The 24,013-nt window shown below is 36.8% G+C and overlaps 1 protein-coding gene across 6 annotated transcripts in view; it reads left to right on the top strand.

Annotated features, from left to right (window-relative positions):
* LOC128681857 (P protein-like) overlaps positions 1-22,064 on the top strand; it is a 34,348-nt gene extending 12,284 nt beyond the window's left edge. For all 6 annotated transcript variants that reach the window (XM_053766117.1, XM_053766118.1, XM_053766120.2 and 3 more), the window contains 15 exons: positions 2,789-2,951; positions 3,278-3,323; positions 4,219-4,351; positions 5,547-5,746; positions 6,178-6,435; positions 10,872-11,075; positions 14,756-14,871; positions 15,242-15,380; positions 15,842-15,977; positions 16,466-16,668; positions 17,616-17,709; positions 18,705-18,847; positions 19,364-19,474; positions 20,098-20,245; positions 21,104-22,064. In XM_053766117.1, the coding sequence (XP_053622092.1) occupies positions 2,789-2,951; positions 3,278-3,323; positions 4,219-4,351; positions 5,547-5,746; positions 6,178-6,435; positions 10,872-11,075; positions 14,756-14,871; positions 15,242-15,380; positions 15,842-15,977; positions 16,466-16,668; positions 17,616-17,709; positions 18,705-18,847; positions 19,364-19,474; positions 20,098-20,245; positions 21,104-21,282 (2,273 nt within the window). In that variant the 3' untranslated portion in view covers positions 21,283-22,064. The remainder of the gene's footprint in view (positions 1-2,788; positions 2,952-3,277; positions 3,324-4,218; positions 4,352-5,546; positions 5,747-6,177; positions 6,436-10,871; positions 11,076-14,755; positions 14,872-15,241; positions 15,381-15,841; positions 15,978-16,465; positions 16,669-17,615; positions 17,710-18,704; positions 18,848-19,363; positions 19,475-20,097; positions 20,246-21,103) is intronic.
* The last annotated feature ends 1,949 nt before the right edge of the window (positions 22,065-24,013 follow it).

Here is a 24,013-nt window from a genome sequence, read left to right on the forward strand (position 1 = left end):
CAAGATGTCATTTCGTCAACATTTGTCAGAATTCTGATACTTTTTTTTGTAACACAAATATATCATTTTTATCACAAGTTTCCCCCTGGATCAGCTCTCAAAGAGACGGGCGTGTTAGATTTACTGCGCACGGACATATTTTTTTGTCATTCGTTGAATGCAACAAGATTATTATAACAACAATGTTTAAGCTTGTGGCAAAAAATACATTTTCGTAAAAAACTTCTTTTAGACCACTATACGCGATAAATCTTGATCATATATTGCACTTTTTAGTGCAATTAAGACAAAATTGGACAAACCACATCCATTCATACAATATTTTTGGGTTTAAAAATATCGTACGTGATTAAAAGTTAGTGACGAATCATAATCACGATCAGTAAACTATATAACACTGTTACAATGTTGTAAATATTATTTTAGGGTTCTTTTATAATTCTAAAAGAACCGCTTTCATAATTTCAGCGTTTGGCCGCTAATAACCGAGGTATGTCTCTCAAATTCAAACTCAAATCATTTATTGCATTTAATTCATTATAATAATTGTGTTCACAAAGGCACATAATGGTGTTTAAGGTAGATTAAGTAAGGACACAGCTCTCATTTAATACTCCATTCTACTTTCTCCTGTGCTTCACTTGTCCATGAATCTCGTTCACAGTCACAGTCACGAGTCACTGGTACTACCAACTAACAAAAACATTGGTAATTAAAATACGAGTTGTTTGTTGTCATGTTTGATTTATCGATGGAAAAGTCATCTGTAATTTCAGTCATAAATATACAGAAGACCTTTTTCAAGACGAGTGCGACGCTATTCGCACACTAGCGCCACCATGACATTGGACATTTCTTTTCATTGTTCGCGAAAAAATTAAATAAATATTTTAACAGATAAAAAATACAACATAATAATATATAGGATCAGAAATCATTCAGGACCATATTCATGATCACGTGCATAAAATTTCCCTAATTCGACCTCACTGTGTACAGTAACAGGTTTCCACAAGGCTGCCAGCTCAAGGAAAACATGTTGAGAATATATTACACTGCCTACAAGACTTTATACAAACATCATCATAAAAAACATGGCCAAGAACACGATCTATTAAATTTTCTTTCAAATAAAAAAAAATGCTGAGTATACGGAACTTTTCTAACTAACTAACCAACTCACTCTTAACCAGTTATTTAGTTTTAAAGGCCGGATACAGATAAACAGCTACTTCTGTCATCATCATCATCATTACGCTAAATCGACGAGAATTATTTGATACTAGCTGATGGCCGCGACTTCGGTCGCGTGACGGTAGCGTTCGGTAGCCCCAAATTAAGTTCGAGACTTGTGTTATGGGATACTAACTCAACGATGCTATATTTTATAACAAATTCATATATAGATAAACATCCAAGACCCAGACCAATCAGAAAAAGATCATTTTCCACCATTTAATCAATGTACAGATTTATTTTTCTACTGTTTTTTTTCAAAAAATCAATCTATTAATAGTATTTAATATACCTAGAAAAAATTTGAACACTGCATAAACAATCACTCTGTATGTATTTACTAGCTCATTGCCCGCGGCTTCGCCTGCGTAAATTTCCCACGGGACCAGATATTTTTCCGGGATGAATGTCCTTCTCCACACTACGAACTACACGTATGCAAAATTGGTCGAGTAGATAGAGCGTGAAGAGATAAAAAAAGAAACAAATTTACTTTCGCATATTACTTACGATTGTTGTAACAATATTCGTAATATTATATGGCACTAGCGGCCGGCCCCGGCTTCGCTTGAACTACAAATAATTGTACACCTAAACCTTATTTAATAATCGCACTATGTATTGTGAGAAAACCGTATGAAAATCCGTACATTCGTTTTTGAGTTTATCGCGAACAGAACGCGGCAGTGGACTTTGTTTTATGTAAGAAATATTATGTTAATTTTTGTTACTAAGTTGCGTAGGCGTAGAAAAAAACATTATGATATCAATACGAAATTATTTTCACACAGATACAGCATTACGTTTTAATCCCATTACGGCGTAGACAGAGCCATGAGTTACGAAGCTCGTGAGGCAGTAGAATAGCTAAACTAAATGTTGTCTGGAAGAGATTTATTTATCAACAATTCCCTAAATGACTGCATGCGTAAAAAAATCAATATATATTGGTATTTAAATAACCAAACACAATAATCAAACGTCACTTTAATAGATATTTTTTATTAATTAGGTACGTAATTTACAATATATTGTTCTCATTAAAATATACATTTTAAAAATCGTCGACGTGACATCGTATCATACAAGCTCCAAATATTTGTTTGTTTTTGACATGCTAATTGGAAAGTAGCCAATTAGCATGTCTTTGACCTTTTTATGTATTTTTTATTATATTATTATAATATAATAAATATATAATTTACTCACAACGTCGTATGTAAGTAAAAATTCGTTTCCAGGAACCTACACACCAAATTTCGTCACTCGTAACGCGTCAGTCGCGACGCCAGTCACTCAGTAACGCAAGAGTTTTATATATTTTTTATTGTATTTTTTTATTATTAAGATTATCTACTCTATTAGCTCTTGCCTGCGGCTTCGCCCACGTGAATTCTCCATGTCCATCTCTATACTCACCTATGTTATGTGCTGTATTATGTATAACTAACTATGTTGTGTGAAATTTCAAAAACCATAGCCTGTATAAATTAATTATGAAGAGGTAACAAAAAAAAACTTGAAAATGATGTCGTTTTTCTTCTACTTACAGGCAAAGAAACCATTCCCCTAACCCTGAAAAACGGGTCGGCATCGAAAACCAAGCGCCTACCGTCGGTGAATTCAGCCCCTCATCTCAACAATAATGTGATGGCACCCGAGGATGTCCCCAGGGTGGAGCTGTCCCCATTAGGGACAGAGAAGGAGGAGATTAAGTTAGTACATTTATTTCTCAACTAGCTTCTGACCGCGGCTTCGCCCGTGTTAATTCTCTCTGCGAAAGGCATGATTTTTTATAACACAAAAATATTGAGCATTGAAATAGATAATCTGGCATGGGTAAACACATTAACGACAAAAAATATAATTATGCTGTCAGAAACAACTATTCTACTCTGACGAAGTCGCGGGTAAACAGCTTGTAAACTATAATAAACAAATGGCGTACTTAATGCTAAAAAACAGATTTGATATTGCAAAAAAAAATATATAAATTTTATGTCTTTTAGTAACAGATTAACAATTAGTTTTTTTTTTCCAGACTCAAATGTAGCAACGAAGAAGGGCAACATCACAAACAATCCAAGGTGAGAAATAAACATTAGATATATCTTATACTAGCCGCTCCCTGGGGCTTCGCTCCCATGGGAATTTCAGGGTAAATAGTACCCTATGTGTTCCAGGTTAATATTCTACCCGTGTACCAAATTTTATAACAATCCGTCCTAGTAGATTTTGCGTGAAAGAGTAACAAACATACACACATACATCATCTCAAACTTTCGCATTTATAATATTAGTAGGATAGAAGGATTAATTTAACCAAGGTGGAGCCGCTTACCCCACTTGTCTGCCACAGTGTTATAGGCAAGACTCGTAAATAGCTACTAAGTCGTACATCTAAATTTTGGAACGTCTTTGTTCAATCGTAAGCAGCCGAGTCCGCTGCGATATGTTTTGGACAGAACCCTGTTCTTGAACTAGTTACTTACTTATGTTCAAAACATTTCCCGTCCGCTGCAACCTAGCAATATTCAGTAAACAATGTATATATTTCGTTTACAAAATCAAACATTAAATGAATCTTTGTACGTAATAAATAGCAAAGAAAAAAACGTGTATCTAAATAATATGCCCTATGAACCAGTTAAAGCCCAAATGAAACTCAAATGTTCCGTATATAAAAAAAAAAACATTAAATGAACGATTCCCCCCGCCCGCAGACGAACGCGGGCGATGTTTTCCTCAAACTCCGGCGAACACGTTCTAGTGTATTTCTTTAATTAGTTTCGTTCGGCCATTTTTATGTTTTTCAACAATGTTCTGTTCAAAACATGGCGCAGCGGACCCGGCTTAACTAAAACAATTTTCACAATACCGCAGTACCGCTTTTGGTACTTGCGGTGTAGGTTCTCTTGCGATCCATCGAAACTTATTACAGCGATTGGTAAGCAGTTTTTCCCATAGAGTATCTTCCAACAGATCGCTAAAGCGCGCCACTACACAAAGATGACATTGCTCCTGGGCTGTTGGGTGTTCTTTACTGTGGTGTTCCTCATGTACAATGAGAACGAGGTCGTCACGAGAACCACCTACGTCACCAGCGATGCGAAAAGTAAGTAAAAAGGTAACGTTTCAACTCGATTCAATATGATAATTTATTTGTAGTGCAGTTAGGTCCCACAGAGACTAGAGTATAAAAAAATATTTATTGTAGTAGGTAATTACTATTATAGACATAAGTAAGACCTAAGGAAATATGTGACATACACAATAAGCAACGAAGCCAGACGTTCCGATTTTGGCGGGACGTCCCGATTTTTGACTCGAAAATGTACTGTCCCGCGCTTCGTCAACAAAATTTAGCTTTTGTGTTCTTAGTAAAAATATGAAAAAAATAATATCCCGCTTTTTTACTCATTAGGTTTCAAAGTCCCTAAAAATGAATGTTTTTGTGTTTTTATTTATGAATAGTTTTTTAGTAGCAATTTATAGATGCTTAAATAAAAATCGACCACAAGGTACCATTACCCGTGGGACGTCCAATATTGTATGTTATGTCAATAAAGAACCTAACACGAAACATCCCATCAAACACGTGACTCTGCCATTAGAAAGCATAATACACAACTTATTTTATACAACCTACTTTGCCAAACAAACTTTTGCACCAAACGAAAATTGGTATTACAAAAATTACGATATTGTGAAAAAGATAAACATACAAGATATAATCTCGGAGATTTATTTCTTTTTTATTCAAAATCAAAATCAAATCATTTATTCAGAAATTAGGCCTTCACAGGCACTTTTTCACGTCATAATATAAATTAAATTATGTTTACCAAAGCTACAAACTACTAGCATTTCGGAACGACCACTGCTGAGAAGAAATGCCGAAAGAAACTCATTCAAACAGTGTTGGTCCCTATTATGCCAGAAGGGCTTACCATTTTTTAAATATAAATTTATGTATAATTTTTTATCAGTAATATAACATGTAAGTACATAATAAAGTACATGGTCAAAAGGTATACTGAAACATATTATGATTGTGATCAAGTGCTGATGAAAGGAAAATATATATACTTATATATATATGTATAATTAACCAAACCAAAATTGAGTACGCCATCCTTCTCTGTCTTGGGACAAAGAGCAACAGATAACGTTGGCGTAGACGGAAGGAGATACCTCCTTCCGTCTACCTAGAATCGATGACTGCAGGCATATGATGATGATCTTGTATTTGGGAAACAACCACTTGGTGATCTCAAAATATTGTTATTAACAGAGTTTGCTGCTTTCAGGTTACATATTAAAAGTCTCCGAGAATCAACTGAGGATTCTTCTAGAACTATCTGGGCCGTTCTTGTCGGAGCAAAATGAACAGAAGCTGAACTCAACGCAGCTGGCAAGCGCTGACGTGGTTGAGGTCTGGCTCGAGAGGTGGCGCTTGAGGCCTGGCATCCTTCAATATAGTGGTGACAATGATATCGACACTAAAGAGGTATGTACCTATTTAATTCTCAGGCAAGATGGTGGCAAGCTATTTAAATCGTATTCCTCATGGCTGAGTGTTGTAACCGTTATGTGGGAGATTACACATACATGACTTCCTGTCCTGGGTAAAATTAATGGAGTGATTTGTCATTCTCCATTTCACACACTAGCTGATATATCATCAACTAGAATGCAGGTTTCCTCGCGATATTTTACATAATCGGATACTTAGTGGTCTATTTAAACTTAGTATAAAATCATCAATCAAATGAGTGCAGACTGGTATAAAAACTTATGTGGCACAAATGGGATTTGAACTTAGGACCTTTCTGTTTACAGGCGTCTCAACCACCGGATCACCCCAGTCGCCGCCACTACAGCACAAATTGCTGTAACACATCAGGCAAGTGTATTGATAGTTTTGTTTTTATTTTACAGTTTTCACCGACATGGAAACTGGTGCTTCAAAATCGAGAAGACGTGGATTTCAATATAGGCGAACCCCGCTCGCAAGTCCTTAACATCGGCCCGCGTGACATGAACACGACCGTCGTCTACGCGATCAGAATGAATACTAACACTAATATAACGACGCCATTAAAAATGAGTTACACATTGAATCCGCTAGATGTCAGTACTGGCGTGTTGTACGCGTGTGTGCTGTTGGTGGCGCTTTATGTTCTTATTATATTCGAAGTGAGTACAACTTTTTTTAACTTAGACTCCGCCACGCTGTTGCCGATGTAATGTTACAATGCGTAGTTTGTATGTGTGCTTTTTTGTAGGTACCGCAAGGAAAAATCTGCAATGTAAATTGAATTATACATTGCGTAGTTTGTAGGCATGTGTGTTTTTTACCGTAAATAAAAATCAGCAATGTAAATAGAGTTTGGCAAACTGTTAGCAATAAAGTGGAGTTGATGTTAGGTACTTAAATGTGGGTTAACTTTTCTTGTGTGGTGGCTATCATTCAAGTACCTACTTATTACTGTTTTTAGAAGTGAGTACTTTGTTAGCAAAAACCTTTGTAGGCACACACACCCTCTTTCATATTTACTGTTTCACTATCCACCAATTGCAGACTTCTGTGACATCTTTTATCGAAAATAACCGTGTAATTTTAATAAAATGTGGAATTTTTATAACTGTCATAAAATATGACCCGTTTGGTTATTATATTTTATTGATGCAGTATTTAAGCGGACTTTGGTCAGTTCTAGATTGCGATGTACCTTAATGTAACAATAGGTATATCATAATGGCGTGTAACAGATTTCAATAGAGGCTGTGACGCCCCGAAACCTAAAGAAATAGATTTATAAGTCTTGATTACACTTTACTGTGATTTTACGACGTTTTACTGTGATTTTGCATCTGCCTGACGCCAACCCTTTGTTGAATTGAATGCTGTAGTTGCAATTGCAAATACGAAAGGCTTCACAAGGCTTCTTAATCGTAATTGCGGTATACGTAACATCAACACGCCAACAGTTAAGCATTCTATACGAGCTAATTTTCATGTCTTTTCAAAAATTTCGAAACAGAGACGTGGACGTTAACAATAAAAGAAAAGAAAATATTGGAAGCATTCGAGATGTGGTGTTGGCGGAGATTGGAGAGAATCAGCTGGAAAGAAAGAATCAGCAAAGAAGAGGTTCTTAACCGCATTTGACGACCTCGGTGGCGCAGTGGTAAGATTCTTGCCACTGAACCGAGAGGTCCCAGGTTCGATCAAAAAATCTTTTTCTTGATTCTTGGAAAATGATCTTTTTCTGATTGGCCCGGGTCTTGGATGTTTATCTATATATGTATTTATTATAAAATATAGTATCGTTGAGTTAGTATCCCATAACACAAGTCTCGAACTTACTTTGGGGCTAGCTCAATCTGTGTGATTTGTCCTAATATATTTATTTATTGGGGAAAAAAGAAACATATTGAAAATATAAGAGGGAAAATGGTAGGGCACTTGATACGAAACGATGCCTTCTTCAGAACTATTATAGAAGGAAAGGTGGAAGGAAGAAGGGGGCCCAGGAAAACCAAGAGATTAACAACAGCAAACAAATTAAAGAAAAAGTGGGTTTCGCGTCGTATCAAGAAGTGAAGGTGTTGGCTTTGGAGAGAGAACAAGGGAAGGAACTCCTCCGACTAGAGCGTCGCTCTTAAATTACGTGATGATGATTCAAAAATTTGTATACACAATGTATTTTAAAACTTGTTTCTCTGAATGAAAGCTCGAAAACGATTAAATCGTTTCGTACTAATTTTTAGGGACGAAATGGGGGGATTCCGAATATAACCGGGTTAAAACCTAGTAGTAGCAATGGAAATTTTCCGACCGCCCGTTTCAGATTGTGACTGACACAGAAGAATGCCCTTGCTTTTTAGAGTTCATTGTCAATTGCACACATACACACACACACAGACACTTATGTGCAATGGTAAATAATTAATACACGTAAACACACAAGTGTTTCACAATTAATTGACGATTGTAGATAACGCTTATCATAACATAAAACGTTCGCTGCATGCAAACATAATGTCAACATATATTGGTACATACGAACAGACCTAAAACACCAAATATAAACAGTTTAGCATAAATTATTTATCACTTCCGGTATATCCAGTTTTCATCATTGTCTATGAATATAGTGACATACTGTTATTAGAATAATTATTTGTAAACATGGAGCCGTGCTATTAACCGTTGAGGAATCCTCGTCGGCAGCCGATCCTGGGTGCACCATTAGGTCTTAATAATGCATCGTCATCCGAACTAAACGTGTATACAAAAATCCAGCTCAATTTCGTGCAGATATGCTTCAAAATTGAATTCCACCATAACAAACATACATACCTATACATACATTACAAGTTATACAAAGCTTGTAAAACACATTGAATTATGTAAAAACATATTATTTTCCTTACGCTCCGACTACGTCTTGCGTAGACCGGCAAATTACTTAGGAAACAAATGTCTGGCTTTGCCGCTCCCGCCCGGCCCTGGCAGAGAACAAACCCGAGAAGTGCTGGCTTGATGTCGTCAAGGATAATATATATGACAATGGTCTGACAACCGTTCGAAGTGGAGACGAAAAAGTAGGAAAGCGGACAGTGGTTTCCGTCGCTCAACGGCTGAGGAACCGGGACAACGTAGATGACAGAGAGAAAGAATGTTTTCCTGGCGCTGTGTTCCACGAGCGAGAGAATCGCGACGATATTATCATGGAGACAGCGCCATAGAAAGTATATAGAAATCGTGGAGACAGCGCCTAAGGTTCCATTCAAAGTGGAGACGAAAAATTAGGAAAGCGAACAGTGGGCTCCGTCGCTCAACGGCTGAGGAACCGGGAAAACGTAGTTGACAGAGAGAAAGAAAAAAACAAATAAGATCTAGTTATCATCAGCCTACCCTTATCCCCCACTTTATGTGTGGTCGGTACAGCATGTCAGTCTCCTCCACTTCTCCCTGTCTGATGTTCAGTTACTTCCTTTCTAGCCATATCCTGCCTGACGCACTCAATCCACCTCTTCTTCGGCCTGCCCCTACTTCTTTTCCCATTCAATTTCAAATCCATAACTTTTCTTACAATATTAATTTCCTCCCTTCTCATAACGTGACCATACCATCGAAGTTAACTTTCCAATGTTCCTATTATCGGTGCTGCCTTGAGTCTTCCTCTCACACATTCGTTCCTTATCTTATCCATCCTTGTCACTCCACACATCCATCGAAGCATCCACATCTCCGCAATGTGCAGTCGTCTTTCATCCGTCACCTTGGTCGCCCAAACATTCCGAACCATACAAAAGATACCTATTTTTAACAATAAATAATAGTATACTAGCAACCCGCCCCGCTTCGCTCGCCAAAACCATAATACTCAGTAAAACTCAGTGTATATTAGATAGCTATGGTGAAAACCGCATGAAAATCCTTGCAGTAATTTTTGAGTATATCGCGAACAGACAGACAGACCCGGCAGAGGACTTTTGTTTTATGATATGTAAGGATAAAATATATTTTAACAGATTATGCACTAGATAAAGTATTTTAGTAGAAAGTATTCTAAATTTCAATTGTGTAATGAAATTCAATATTAATGTGGATTAAATCGAAAACGGTGGTTTAAATTATTTTTAGTCTACTGTGATCACATTATATTATAGAAACTATAATACTTTCTGCTGAAATTCTTTATGTATCTAGTGTGGCATAATCTGTTGAAGCAAGGTAACCATTACTGGTTAAGACCCCCGCCTGAAAGGTCCCAAGTTCGAATCCTACCCGTGCCACATGAGTTCGTATACCAATCTGACTCATGTATAGTAGTTTTCATAGACCACCACTTGCTTCCGGTGAAGGAAAAAAATCGTGAGGAAATTCACACTTGTTCATTATTAACTTATGTGTGAAATGGAAAAGGCAATGAAGGCAAACCACTCCATTAATAATGCCAAGAAAGTTGTTACGTGTGTTTCATTCCATGTAATGACCACGACCCTCAGTCATTAGGAACGCGACTATGACAAGAGATAATCTGTTACAATATTTTTTTAATTGTCACTAAGAAATAAAAGTACTTAATTAGCAAAGGTTTGAGGTGGCCGCTAGGGAGCGGGGAGTAATTGCCTTAAGTCATAAAATATTATAATTAGTGTAACTATGTACAAATAATAATAACATATTCTGTTTCATATCAGAGTTACACGTGTTTGTAGTCACGTGGTAAATAAAATAGGTAAATAGATTAAAATGTAACAGAATATCTGAGCCAATTAAGTAGGTATTAATATAATAAAATATTATGAGATTTTTGTTAGAAATAAGTATACGACTATATTATAAGACGAATAGCACCACTCCAAATCCTCCCCGTGGATGTCGTGCGAGGTGACTACGGGACACATGCCTTAAGAGCTGATAGGCAACGATGACATCCTCAGAGGGTTGTTGTCAGGCAGCTTAAAAAAGCATAGCCAAATCTTCAAAATGTTATCGTCATTTATTTACGCGAACTCTGGTCTTCGGGGCGTCACAGCTCCGAATGTAACCATAGGAACACACGAAGACGATCGAGAGAGAGATAAAATATTTATTAAAATGACTGAAATTTCAGGTGATCAACCGGACAATGGCGGCTGTTATGGTGTCAACAACTTCTGTAGCTGTACTGGCGATAGTTGGCGAGCGGCCGTCTCTGCCAGAGCTGGTCTCCTGGCTCGACATAGAGACTCTGCTGCTTCTCTTTAGCATGATGCTATTGGTTGCCATCATGGCTGAGACTGGCATGTTTGATTTCTTGGCAGTCTTCACTTTTGAGGTTAGTATATTTTACCGTGACTATAAGATAAATAATTCTTTGTAAACTTCATCTAACTCAACGAAACTTATCTTGACAGAGGACTTATCTTAAAACAGGTACCTGTTGGTGAACTTGGCATAACAAAGGATTTGTTATACATGTCACACATGGTATTGACGTGCCCAATGTAAAGTACCTAATGAATGAATGAATGAATTTTATTTATTTAAGTAATAGACTCATAATTTGTTAGTGGTGCTTTGGTGGTTATTACTATGTTAGTGCAAAAAAAAAATTATATAAGTAATGATGAAAAAAAATATAAGTAATGATATTTTTTTCAATTTCACTATCCGGTATCCGGCCGGATAGTGACAATAAGGCCGAATAGGCTGGATACCGGATGGTTAGGTAACTGGTATCCGTTCCATCTCCAAATATATACTTAATCACTTATTAACCTCGAAAATTTACTCAAAGTCTTCTCCTAAAGTGCAGGTGAAGAAGAATAGACGCAAGAAACAAAACAGATTAATACAAATTACACAACTTAATACTTAATACAATTACACTACGGGTTCGGCATACATGGCTGCTTTTTCGTTAAGATAAATAAAATCTCTCATACAAACTATGCAATGTTCATGCGTTCGCGTCGCTATCTGTAGTATATATATATATATATACTCCAGCAAGGTCGCATCAAACACCACATCATTTTACCTTATCTATATATACAATGACCATTAACTAAACCCACGTCATGTGTGTATAACAAAGCTATGTACGAATAAAGAATTACTTTATGTGCACTGCGTAACATTCTTATACAAATTACATACTTCTAACAGACTGCATAAGACGAAAGAAGTGACAAATCCATACTAATATTATATAAAGAGGAAAGATTTTTGTTTGTAATGAATAAACTTAAAAACTACTAAGGTCGATTTTGACGAAATTTGACACAGGGATAGGCGAAACCTTCAGGAGTGACATGGGGTACTTTTTATTATGGTTTTACCCGGGCGAAGTCGGGGCGAGCCGTTATTTAAAAACACATTTGTTATCCTCCAACCTTTGAACATACTAGGAAAATACTTAAAGGATATGTTCTTAATTTTACTTGATTGCTCAAATGAGTAACACACCACTTGCTTCCGGTAAAGGAAAACATCATGAGGAAACCTGCACACCGGTTGACGTTGAGTGTGCATGCGATTACTTGTCAATAGATAAAACCCTATATAGGTAGTTGACGAACTCGGTGGTGCAGTGGTAAAGTTCTTTCCACTGAACCGAGAGGTCCCGGGTTCGATCCCCGTTCGGGTCATAATGGAAAATGACTTTTTTCTGATTGGCCCGGGTCTTGGATGTTTATCTATATTATATATTTATATATTTGTTATAAAATATATATAAAGTATCGTTGAGTTAGTATCCTATAACACAAGTCTCGAACTTACTTTGGGGCTAGCTCAATCTGTGTGATTTGTCCTAATATATTTATTCATTTATAGAAACATAATAGGTACCTAAGGAATAAGTTACGTTTATATCTTACCTAGCTAACGATAATGACACATTTCACTACTATTAGGTCCATTGTTTTTTTAGATTATAAAACAGATTAAATTTAAGTTTCTAGAAATGATCAAAACAAAAAAGACTCTCGATTAAATTCTCTTTTTAATAAAAAAATCTACATCAAAATCGGTTTAGCCGATTGACTGCTACGATGCCAGATACAGAGACTATAATTACAAAATGACAACGCCAGTTCTAACCTCTTACAAAATCTATGAAAATATGAATATATGGTAAAAAATCACACTGTTATGATAAAATAATGCAAACAAGTGTATGTTTGTTTGTCACTAACTGACACGTGGAATTGTAAGAGTGATAGACGACACATAGACTGACATAGTCGGCTTTTATTATCGTACACATTATAATTTAAACATTTTATCACCTTCACCCAGCACGTTATTATAATGACGATATATTTGGCTAAAAAGTTTTTATCTTTCTATCAATTTATTGTAATACTTACTACTTTTTACTTTCTATTAATTTATATAATTTGTTACAACTTTTCGATACTTTTTGTGAAATTACAATACTGTGGAAATAAACTTCCATAAGCGGAGATCCCAAATTTTTCGACATAGCCTAAGGCTTCAAGGCTAAACATAAGGCTTTCAAGAAATGAGTCGCTCTCTCAAAAAGTCGACAACGTCCCAGAGACTCGTATTGGGTTGCCGGTGTCGGTGTTGGCTTACCATCAGGCGACCCGCGTGCTACCCAAAAAAATATATTGTTATGTTCTCATGCTTCTTGAGTTTATGTACTTATCTATGTGAGTTTTTTGTTTCACCACAATTCTTAATAGCCATCAGGAAACGAACTATCGTTATCATACAATTCCTTAAGTTTTAATTTACATTACACCCCGGGATATGTAGGCTATGTGACGACATTATAAAATCAATATGGCGGATTTTATACTTCCTTACTCCAATTTGCTTGCTGACAAAATTATAAATATACCTACCTAATAGAGTGGGGTGAAAGTTTACAATGGTACGAAATTATAGATAGATAGTTAGATAAACTCTTTATTGCAAATTTTTTAATCCATTCACAAAGGAGTTATAAGTTACAACAAGATATTCAAACATAATGAGTGAAAAGGCGGACTTATCGCTAAATGCTAATGTAATTATACAATATTTTGAGAGGTTGTTTTTTATTACATCACAAATTTAGAGTCAAAAAGCATTACCACAGATTATATAATACTTCCAGTAGCATTACAAAAAAAAAATAAGTCGCCATAATTAAAATGTCACTTAATTAACGTATTTGATTATTTACATAATACCTATATTTTTTACTCACTCAAACAGACAAAATTATCATCAATAATTTTATATTTCAATATAAATTACCTAAATATATACCTACTTAATTTTTGTTAGTGATAATCAATATGGACAATTATTTATCTTGAAAGATAAGATTTTGCAAACATTAAGATTATAATCTTGAATATTTTACAATTATGTAAGTAAAACGCTACAATAGTCTGCAAAATTTCGTCAGAATGTTGATTTTCCATAACAAAAATGCTGTTCCTATAACAATTTTCCATAGCTATGAACAAAAAAAAAAATTCCCTCACTATTTTGTATCTAGATCAAGTTAGTCGCCTTAAGTTTTTACAACTACCTACCGCCATCTAGTGGTAAGTAATCACATAAATAGTCAACCCTTGTGCAGGATGTCATACACACAGGCATTGACAACTGACAATAAAGCAGCTATATTTTGTCGGTTGAAGATATCTTGTTGTTGACCTCGATTCATGACAATATTTTTGACGTAAAGCTTTTTTTTTTGGCGGCTTGTCGCGTTGTTGTCTGTGATTATTCTACTGATATTGCTGTGTATATTTCGGGTAACTAATTAAACGTATATTTCACCTTGAGCTGATAATTTTGGCTGTTCTTTATGCCTGCTAACGTATCTGTTTATTAAAATTGAGTTGCAATATTCCTCCCGAACTTACCAGTGTTGCCAACCAACAGGAGACAGCGCCCTCATCGAATCTTTAGTAACACATTTGAAGTTACCTACTCTCATTGCAATTTAAATAAAATTTTGTAAAATAGGTTTAATTTGATTGGTTCCAGGTGACCAAGGGAAAGCTATGGCCGCTGATAACTCTGCTGTGTGCCATCACGGCTCTCCTGTCCACCTTCTTGGACAACGTCACTACTGTGCTTCTAATGACTCCAGTCACTATCAGGTAAAGTGTGTGTTCCTTGTTGAATGCTATTGTTGCCTTTAAACTACCAATTCTCGCCACTTACGACGTCCGTGGAAGGATTATGGAGTATTCTAGAGTGAATCGAGACCACACGCACGCCACGCCTGAAAATGATGATGTACAAATATTAATTACTGGATGTTGCCCGGGGCTTTATTCCCGTGGAAGTTTTGAGAGAAAATATAGCCTATAGCAATCTTGCATAATGTACCTTTCTAATGGTGAAAGAATTTTTGAAATCGGTTCGGTAGTTCCGGAGATTACCCGCCTCAAACATACCAACTCACAAACGCTTACCTCTTTATAATAATAGTATAGATTGAATCAATGATTTATTTATCTGTTTCAGGCTATGCGAAGTGATGGACCTGGACCCTGTGCCTATCCTGATGTCGATGGTGCTGTACAGCAATATAGGGGGCACTATGACTCCCGTCGGCGACCCCCCGAACGTCATCATAGCGTCCAACAAGGCGGTCATCCAATCTGTGAGTTTTTTGCTTTTCCTAAAATCTGTGAGTTTTTTGGTTGTTGTGATGGTACGATGCAGCGGTGGTGGTGTAATGGTTAAGACGTCCGCCTGTGAATCGAAACGTCCCAGGTTCGAATACTACTCGTGCCACATGAGTTTGGATACCAATCTGACTCATGTATAGTCGTTTTCATCGACCACCACTTGCTTCCGGTGAAGGAAAACATCGTGAGGAAACCTGCACACTGATTGATTATTAACTTGTGTGTGAAATGGAGAAGGCAATGGCAAACCACTGCATTACTAATACCAAGAAAGTTGTTGTGTGTGTTTAATTCCACGTAATGACCACGAGCCTCAGTCATGAGGAATACGACTATGAAGAGATGGTACACCCAAGACGGACACGGTTTTTTGACATGCATTGAATGAAAGCTTGTGACAAAAATGTAATTTTTGTAAAAAATCTTGTTACAGGGTATAAACTTCACAAACTTCACGATCCATATGTCGTTAGGAATCCTGCTGGTGTGTGTACAGACGTATTGTCAACTGAGATACATGTACAGAGACACCAACAAACTAAGGTTGAAAGTGCCAAGAGACATACAAGGTGAGACAATTCTTTGGTAATTTCCAACAACTCTCTCTCTCTTATCTGAACATTTTCCAAATTGCGATCCCCAGCCGTTGAGCATCGAAGCCCAGAGTCCGCTTTCCTATTTTTTCATCTCCACTTCGGTATTCGGCAACCCTTATTTTTAATAAAAATCTTCGTTACTTCGTAATCCATCCCATAAAATTACGTGTTTACGCCCAGATCCGCAGTCTATTCCCAAAAAGTCGGGCGAAAATCGAACTGTTAGGTACCCACATAGATTTTCTGTGAACTCTAGGAAGAAGTAAAAAGTTATTTAATCGTTCATTGATTCATCTGTTGTGTAATTGCTAACACTGGTGTCAGATTATATTCTACCTACTTACTATTGGTCTTTATTTATTTTGTGTCTTTATTTTGACCGCAATACGAGGATATTGACCTCCAAAAAAAGCGGAGCTGAGGAAAACGTATGTCTGACAAAATTTTAAAATGTTTACTAGAGCTCCGTCATCAAATCTCAATATGGCGTCGCGCGGCGGACTCCCTGCCACATCTGAGTAAAGACGTCCAAATAGTAAGGGAGCGACTGGAGCGAAAGATCAAGAAGTTGAACGTGCAGTTGGACAACCGGTTGAAGGAGAACACCAAGCGAGCGTGTCCCAAGTCCACCTTCCAGAGTACCCTTCAGGAGATGAAGGATAAGGTGAGCAACTATAGCGAAGTGGTGTGTGAGGCGGTAGAAAGATTCGAGATTCTAACCCAATTCGGGCTACAAACAAAAGGAGTAATGTAATTTAAATTGGAAATTATCCTTACATATTATAAACGACGTCCTCAACCGCGCCTGCCTATATGTTCGCGATAAACTCAAAAAATACTGCACGGATTTTCATGCGGTTTGACCAATAGATCGATTGATTCCTGAGGAAGCTTTAGGGGTATAATTTATTGTTTTTATCCGAGCGAAGCCGGGACGGGCCGCTAGTGAATTATAATCCGTTTCTTCTCATCAGTGGTCGTTCCGAAATGTCAGTAGTTTAAAGCTTTTTGAGAAATTACTTAATGTAAGTACAATTTGGGGTGAAAAAGTGCCTATGAAAGTCTTTTTGTTAACTGCAGCCGGTGAGACTTCGATCAATAGGTGTTACTAATTGTGACGTACAGTTCCGGAACCCCATACTGGTTGTGTTAATATTATTGACTCATCGAGTACACTACGTTCCATGCTTCTTCTAGGACTAGGTTTTATATGCCAATGCCATGATCTTTTTATTATTTTTTGAAGTGAAAACTTATTTAGCGGCGACGTTGTGCACTTTTTGTGATTGGTAAAAAAAATGTTAAACTCGCGTCAGGACACGTGACCATCAATAATTGGTAACACGTCAAAAATCACAGGCAAAAATGCACAACGTTAATATCACAGAAATAGATAAAAGAAATATATATCACAGAATTATATAATATTAACTTCAGGTTAATATTCAAGTTTTCACCCTATGTCTATTTTTCCGCGTTTTCAATTCTGCCGGCACTCCCGGAGTGGATACCCGTTTTTTTTTTTTTATACTGGGACTAAACTGATAGATAGATAGACAATATATTCATTTACATCAAAGGACACACAACAAACACAATATTTATTTCCAGTACAAGATCCGTGATAAGATCCTGCTGGTGAAGGCGTCGGTGGCCATCACGTTTGTGGTCGCCGTGTTCTTCCTCCACTCCATACCTGAATTCAGTAAGCTACTCTTTGTATTTTTTTAGATTCCGTACATCAGGTTAAAACGGATCCCTTGGAATCTCTCCGTTGTCTGTTCGTCCGTATGTCTGTCTATCAGTCTGCCTGTTGCAATTAGAACAGTCGTCTCGACGAAGAAGAAGTATGTTTGCCGTGTAGAGGTACTTCAAAAATACATGGTTCTATGGTTTCAACCAAACACAGCTAGCGTAGCCGTAATGAGATAGTATATTTGACGACGACCTCGGTGGCGCAGTGGTAAAGTGCTTGCCTCTGAACCGAGAGGTCCCGGGTTCGTCCCCGGTCGGGTCATGATGGAATATGATCTTTTTCTGATTGGCCCGGGTCTTGGATGTTTATCTATATACGTATTTGTTACAAAATATAGTATCGTTGAGTAGTGTGATCGGTGCATACGATGAGTGGACAAAACATTAGCAGCGTTTCAAACTGTGTTTTGCTTGACTTGATCAAATTATAGGTTGTAAAGATTTTACATACATATTTTTCAAAATATTAAAAAAAGATGTAGTTACCTATTAGGTACCTAAAAGTTTTCACCGTACTCCCAAGCTGGCCGTTTAGCCGATACTTCATCAGCCGTAAAGCGTCGGTACCCAGTATTTTTCATATGCTACCTACTATTTAAATCCTAACTAATATTATATCCTAATCCCAGTAGCAGCCAGTAGTTTGTAGCTTTTGAGAAATTCTGTTTAATAGAAAAATTGACGATGATTGACGAAAAAGTGTCTGTGTAATTTCTGAATGATTTGAATCCTAACTATGCGAAAATATGTTTATTTCTTACTTCTTCACGTTTTATCTACTTAACCAGTCTTCATGAAATGTTGTATACATGTAGTTTGAAGTACGGGGAAGGACATAGGGTACTTTTCATCCCGGAAAAATGAATGTTCCCGTGGGAAAACCAAGCGGGCGTAGCCGCTGGCAAAAGCTAGTAATGGTATCAAATAATTCACCACCATTTGCAGACAGGGTGACCCTGGGCTGGACAGCGTTGCTCGGCGCCATCTTGGTGCTGACGTTGGCTGACAGAGAGGATCTGGAGCCGATACTGCACAGGGTGGAGTGGTCGACGTTGCTTTTCTTCGCTTCCTTGTTTGTTTTGATGGAGGTAGGCTTACGAGGGTGTCCCTCACAGCGTTTCGATCGTTGCGCACGCGCTGTCATTATATAATATTTCAAAATTTTTACAAAGATAAGAATTAGTTTTCGATATCTGACTTTAAAATAATTGTACTGTAGTAATGTCAATTTTATGAAGGACTAGCTTATTGCACGCGGCTTCGCCCGCGTGAATTACTCAGAAAAATCTGAAACACTTATACATTAATTTGTTGTAAACAACTAAAATCCAAATATTCAAGTCACTAACTTCGGGGTAGAAGTTTCATATAAAAGTTTTTCACCCCTTCGGGGTAGAATTTCCGAAAATCCTCTCTTTATTGCTCACTTACACTCCCCAAAGAACCTACATGCCAAATTTCAGCTTCCTACGCCCAGAGGTTTCGGCTATACGTTGTCTGTCTGTCAGTCAGTAAGTCACTCAGTAACGGAAGAGTTTTAAGTATATGTATTGATTAGTACTTCACTATTGTTTCATTTTGTAAATGAAATTGCTTGTTTACAGGCTCTGTCAAAGCTGGGACTCATCCAGTACATCGGCGGCCTGACAGAGTCCCTCATTCTCAAAGTGGACGAGAGCTCGAGGTTGGCTGCAGCCATCATTCTATTGTTATGGGTGAGTCGAGGCGTGTGGTTGCCGCCCTAGAATAGGTACTGAATAAGCAAGACAGTTGCATGCAGCATTTTTTCGTAAAGATTCTTGGCCTCGTATAGGTACTAGAATTTTCACCTTTTCAAATACTTATAATCATTAAGTAGAAATGTAATTATTTCAATTAGAACACAGACATATCGTGATGATATACTAGATGTTGCCCGGGGCTTCGCCCCTGTGGGAATTATGAGATAAAATATAGCCTATAGCAATCTTGGATAAAGTACCTTTCTAATAAAATTATATATTATTTCTAATGAAATTAATAGGTGAAAGAATTTTTGAAATCGGTTCAGTGGTTTCGGAGCAGTTTGTGAGTTTGTATGTTTGAAGCAAGTAGCTTCAAACATACAAACTCACAAACTCTTACCTACCTCTGTATAATAAATAATAAGAAGTATACATTGAGTTGATAACATTATATTATCAAATAAAAACCAAGTAGCCGCAGCTCCATATCTACACGCCAACCATCACCTCAATCCGTGTTCCGTTTCGACGTGAAATACGGACAAACAAACACACTTTCGCATAATATTAATATGGATGAGGCCCGTGTTACACAAATGAAATTATTCCTCCAGGTGTCCGGGTTGACGTCAGCGTTCGTTGACAACATCCCGCTGACGACCATGATGGTCAGGATCGTGACGTCACTCGGGTCCAACCCCAATCTCAATCTGCCCATGACCCCGCTTGTCTGGGCTTTAGCCTATGGAGCCTGTTTAGGAGGTGAGATACTTCTGATTGTCTATTAATAAATATATTAGGACAAACCACACAAATTGAGTTAGCCCCAAAGTAAGTTCGAGACTTGTGTTATGAGATACTAACACAACGATACCATGTTTTATAACAAATACATATATAAACATCCAAGACCCGGGCCAATCGGAAAAAGATCATTTTCCATCATGACCCGACCGGGGATTGAACCCGGGACCTCTCGTTTCAGTGGCAAGAACTATACCACTGCGCTGTCGAGGTCGTCTACGATCTGTAGACTTTCATATTATTATTTTTTTAAATGAAGCTATTACCGAAGGTGTGAATTAATGAATTGACGAGCAGGAGAATGAACTGAATTAAAAAATTATTAAAGTAATGAAGGGATGACCAAATTATGACATAACGGGCTGCTAGCCCGTCCCGGCTTTGCTCGGTTAAAAACATAATAATATACTCCTAAACTCCTAAACCTTCCTCAGGAACCACACTATCTATTGGTTATATTTGAGTTATCGCGAACTGACAGACAGACGCGATAGAGGACTTTGTTTTATAATTATGTACGGATAAGAGTTGACTGATGAAAGATGAAAGACAAAAGAAATTTAAGATGAAAGATCAAACTGATTAATGCGAGTCAAGTATTTCTACTTAATTCTGAGAGACTAGACTGGACATAATAGGACACTGGACTGTTTAGAATATTAGTCATTCTGAGACACTCGGCATCAGAGGATCAGATCGTCATAGGATTGTCAGCCAAAATGAACAAATTAGTATCTGAATTCAACACTCGCACATACATATACTAACTAAAAAGCGAACCGGGCTTAAAAATTCGATTCAATTAATTATCCACAGGTAACGGCACACTGATTGGCGCGAGCGCAAACGTGGTGTGCGCAGGAGTCGCCGAGCAGTACGGTTACAAGTTCACCTTCTTGCAGTTCTTCAAGATCGGCTTCCCCATCATGTTGGGACATCTGGTCGTTGCGTCTTTTTATCTTTTGATGTGCCATTGCGCTTTCGATTGGCATTGACGTTTATTTTTTTTTTTTTTATTATGCGGTGATAAAAATAAAGAAAAGAAAGTGAAGTGCGTGACGTTTCAGAGTGCATGAAAAATGTATATTTTTGTTTATTTTTTTTAACGTTTCAATTACAAATTAATCGTACAAATTTGTTGTTGTGACAACGGCAATGGTGATTTACGATTTTGAAGAAGCATAATTTTGTTAGTAACATGTTACGTGTTATGTTCGTGGTAAACATAACACGTAACATGTTACTAACATCCACATGCTGTCTCTGATATCGTGTACGCGTCGTGTAAAAAACAGAGAACGTGTGGACGCAATGACGGCTAGGTCATTGCGTCCGCACGTTTATGTTACGTGGTAGAAATATCATTTTCTTGACAAAATTTTACAGCAGTGACTCAGTCACAGGGTCGAAATATCCTTATTAATCTGTACTATCTGACAGTTGCCTGGATCTCACGAGAAAAAAACTTATTCTATATATTTTTTTGCTTTTTTTTATATATTTATAACACTAGATTGCATTCGATGTTGATTTGAATACCCAAACCCTGTTATGAATAAAAAAAAGTCAAAGCATACTTTAAGCTTGAAAGTATATTTTGTCTCTTTCTGTCAATTTCAAATATCATAAGGTGCGATAGTGACAAAACACTTTAGCTAAAAGTATGCTTTAACGCATATAAATAACAGGGTACTTAAATCTTGTATGTGTGTATTCGTCTGTGATACCTAGCAAATATCATTATTTATATATATATATATATATATATACATATATATATATATATATATATATATATATATATATATATATATATATATATATATATATATATATATATATATATATATATATATATATATATACAAGAACTATGTGAGTAATATTAATTATATATATATATATATATATATATATAGTTCTTGTAATTTTATGGTAATGAGCATGCCATAGTTGTAACTATTATTATATAGTAAATAACTGTGACTTTATCGCAATTATGATAATATGTTACAAAAACATCATTTTTGACTCAAGCATTTATCGTTGTCAAAGAGATCTTATTGCATTCAATGTGTGAAAAAAAATATGTCCGTGCGGTTAACCGTTAAGGAGTCACCCCGTCTGGAGCCGTTTCTAGGTGCACCGTCAGATAACGCTAATCGTGATAATGCGTTGTCATCCAAACTAAACGTGTGTACAAAAGTTCAGATCAATCGGTTGAAGATATCTGCTTCAAAATTGAGTTGCAAGACCCCACCCGAGACATTGCAAGTTGAATAAAAGTTTGTGATAAAAACCAAAGAGATAACTAAAGACACCGACGTTCGTGCGAAATGGATGCAAAAGTAGGAAAGCGGACTCTGGGCTCCGACGCTTAACGGCTGCGGAAGAAACCGGGGAAATGCTTAGAGGGAGAAAAGAACAGAGAGGTAAAGATAGAACATCTTCTGTGGTGAAGTCTTGCGATTTACTAATCTATCTAGCACTATTTTCAATAATTGTTATTGCAATTTATTATTTTTGTTGTGAACCATTTCATATTATTTGTATCTCCTTTTGGGATTCACGGCACTAAGTCCGGTCCTTTGAGAGGCTTGCGTGGGGATATGGATCCAACACGTAGAGGCCCTTTGGAGTGTTTTGATGTTGTGTAGGTCTCCCGCCAAGACCCGCTCCCGGATATACCAATGAAATGATTATTATTATTCCTACGCGTTCGCAAATATTATATGATACGCATGACCTCATGGTACAGCCAGAACCGGCTCCCAACGGAGGAACTCCTCGGCGGTTTACTGCATCAATATTTTAACCTAATCTACATTATAAGTGTTTAGATAATAATACTTGATGTTATAATTTTATGTAGTAATACGTATTAGTAAATTATTTTTGCAATATTAAGTGGCTGTTTCATTCCTTGCTGATAAAGTATCTGATAGTCTGTCACATATCGTACATATATAGGATTCACAAGTGTTTGATAGAGCTAACTGGCGAATCACTTCAGGCAGATTTATCTAGCAGTTAGTTTATCTGTCAGATTGCAATATGATGTTTTATCAGAAAGTGGTGTAACAGGCATTAAGACACTTTAGTGCTAATTCAGTATTTCTGTCGAACAATTTATATGTAAGTTTGAAATAATATTAATGTAGATTTTTGTGTTAAATAAATTTATTTTTAAGATAAACTCCGTTTTTCTTTTATCATAAGGCATTACGGAAATCACACTATCTATTGGTGAAAATCCGTGTAGTGTAGTTTTTGAGTTTATCGCGAACAGACAGACAAGGCAGAGGACTTTTTTATAATATGTACAAGTATTTTTGCTCGTGATTTGTGAAGTGCTAGTGGACGTAAAAAAATCAGGGCTGAGAAACATAAGTGGATCAACAAAGTAACGGACTCTGGGCTCCGACGCTCTGCGGCTGAGGAAGAAACAGGGAAAGCGCTTAGACGAGAGGGAGAAAATACACTTGGCAATAATAAACAAAGGCGAGGCGCCTTATTTCTTTCCGGAATTTTAAAAACCAACTCTTTTTTTTAACTTACACAAAATGGTGTGTTGTGTAACGTATAACTTACTGAAACAGAATACTTTTGATGAAATTTTAATTTGAATCTTTATAGGATTAGGTAATTTTATTGGACCTTAAAATTCGACCGAAAATCCCGGAAGAATACCCAGTATTTTTAATATAAAAAGGACCTAGAACACTG

The sequence above is a fragment of the Plodia interpunctella genome, chromosome 28, assembly GCF_027563975.2.
Source record: "Plodia interpunctella isolate USDA-ARS_2022_Savannah chromosome 28, ilPloInte3.2, whole genome shotgun sequence".
Taxonomy (NCBI): domain Eukaryota; kingdom Metazoa; phylum Arthropoda; class Insecta; order Lepidoptera; family Pyralidae; genus Plodia; species Plodia interpunctella.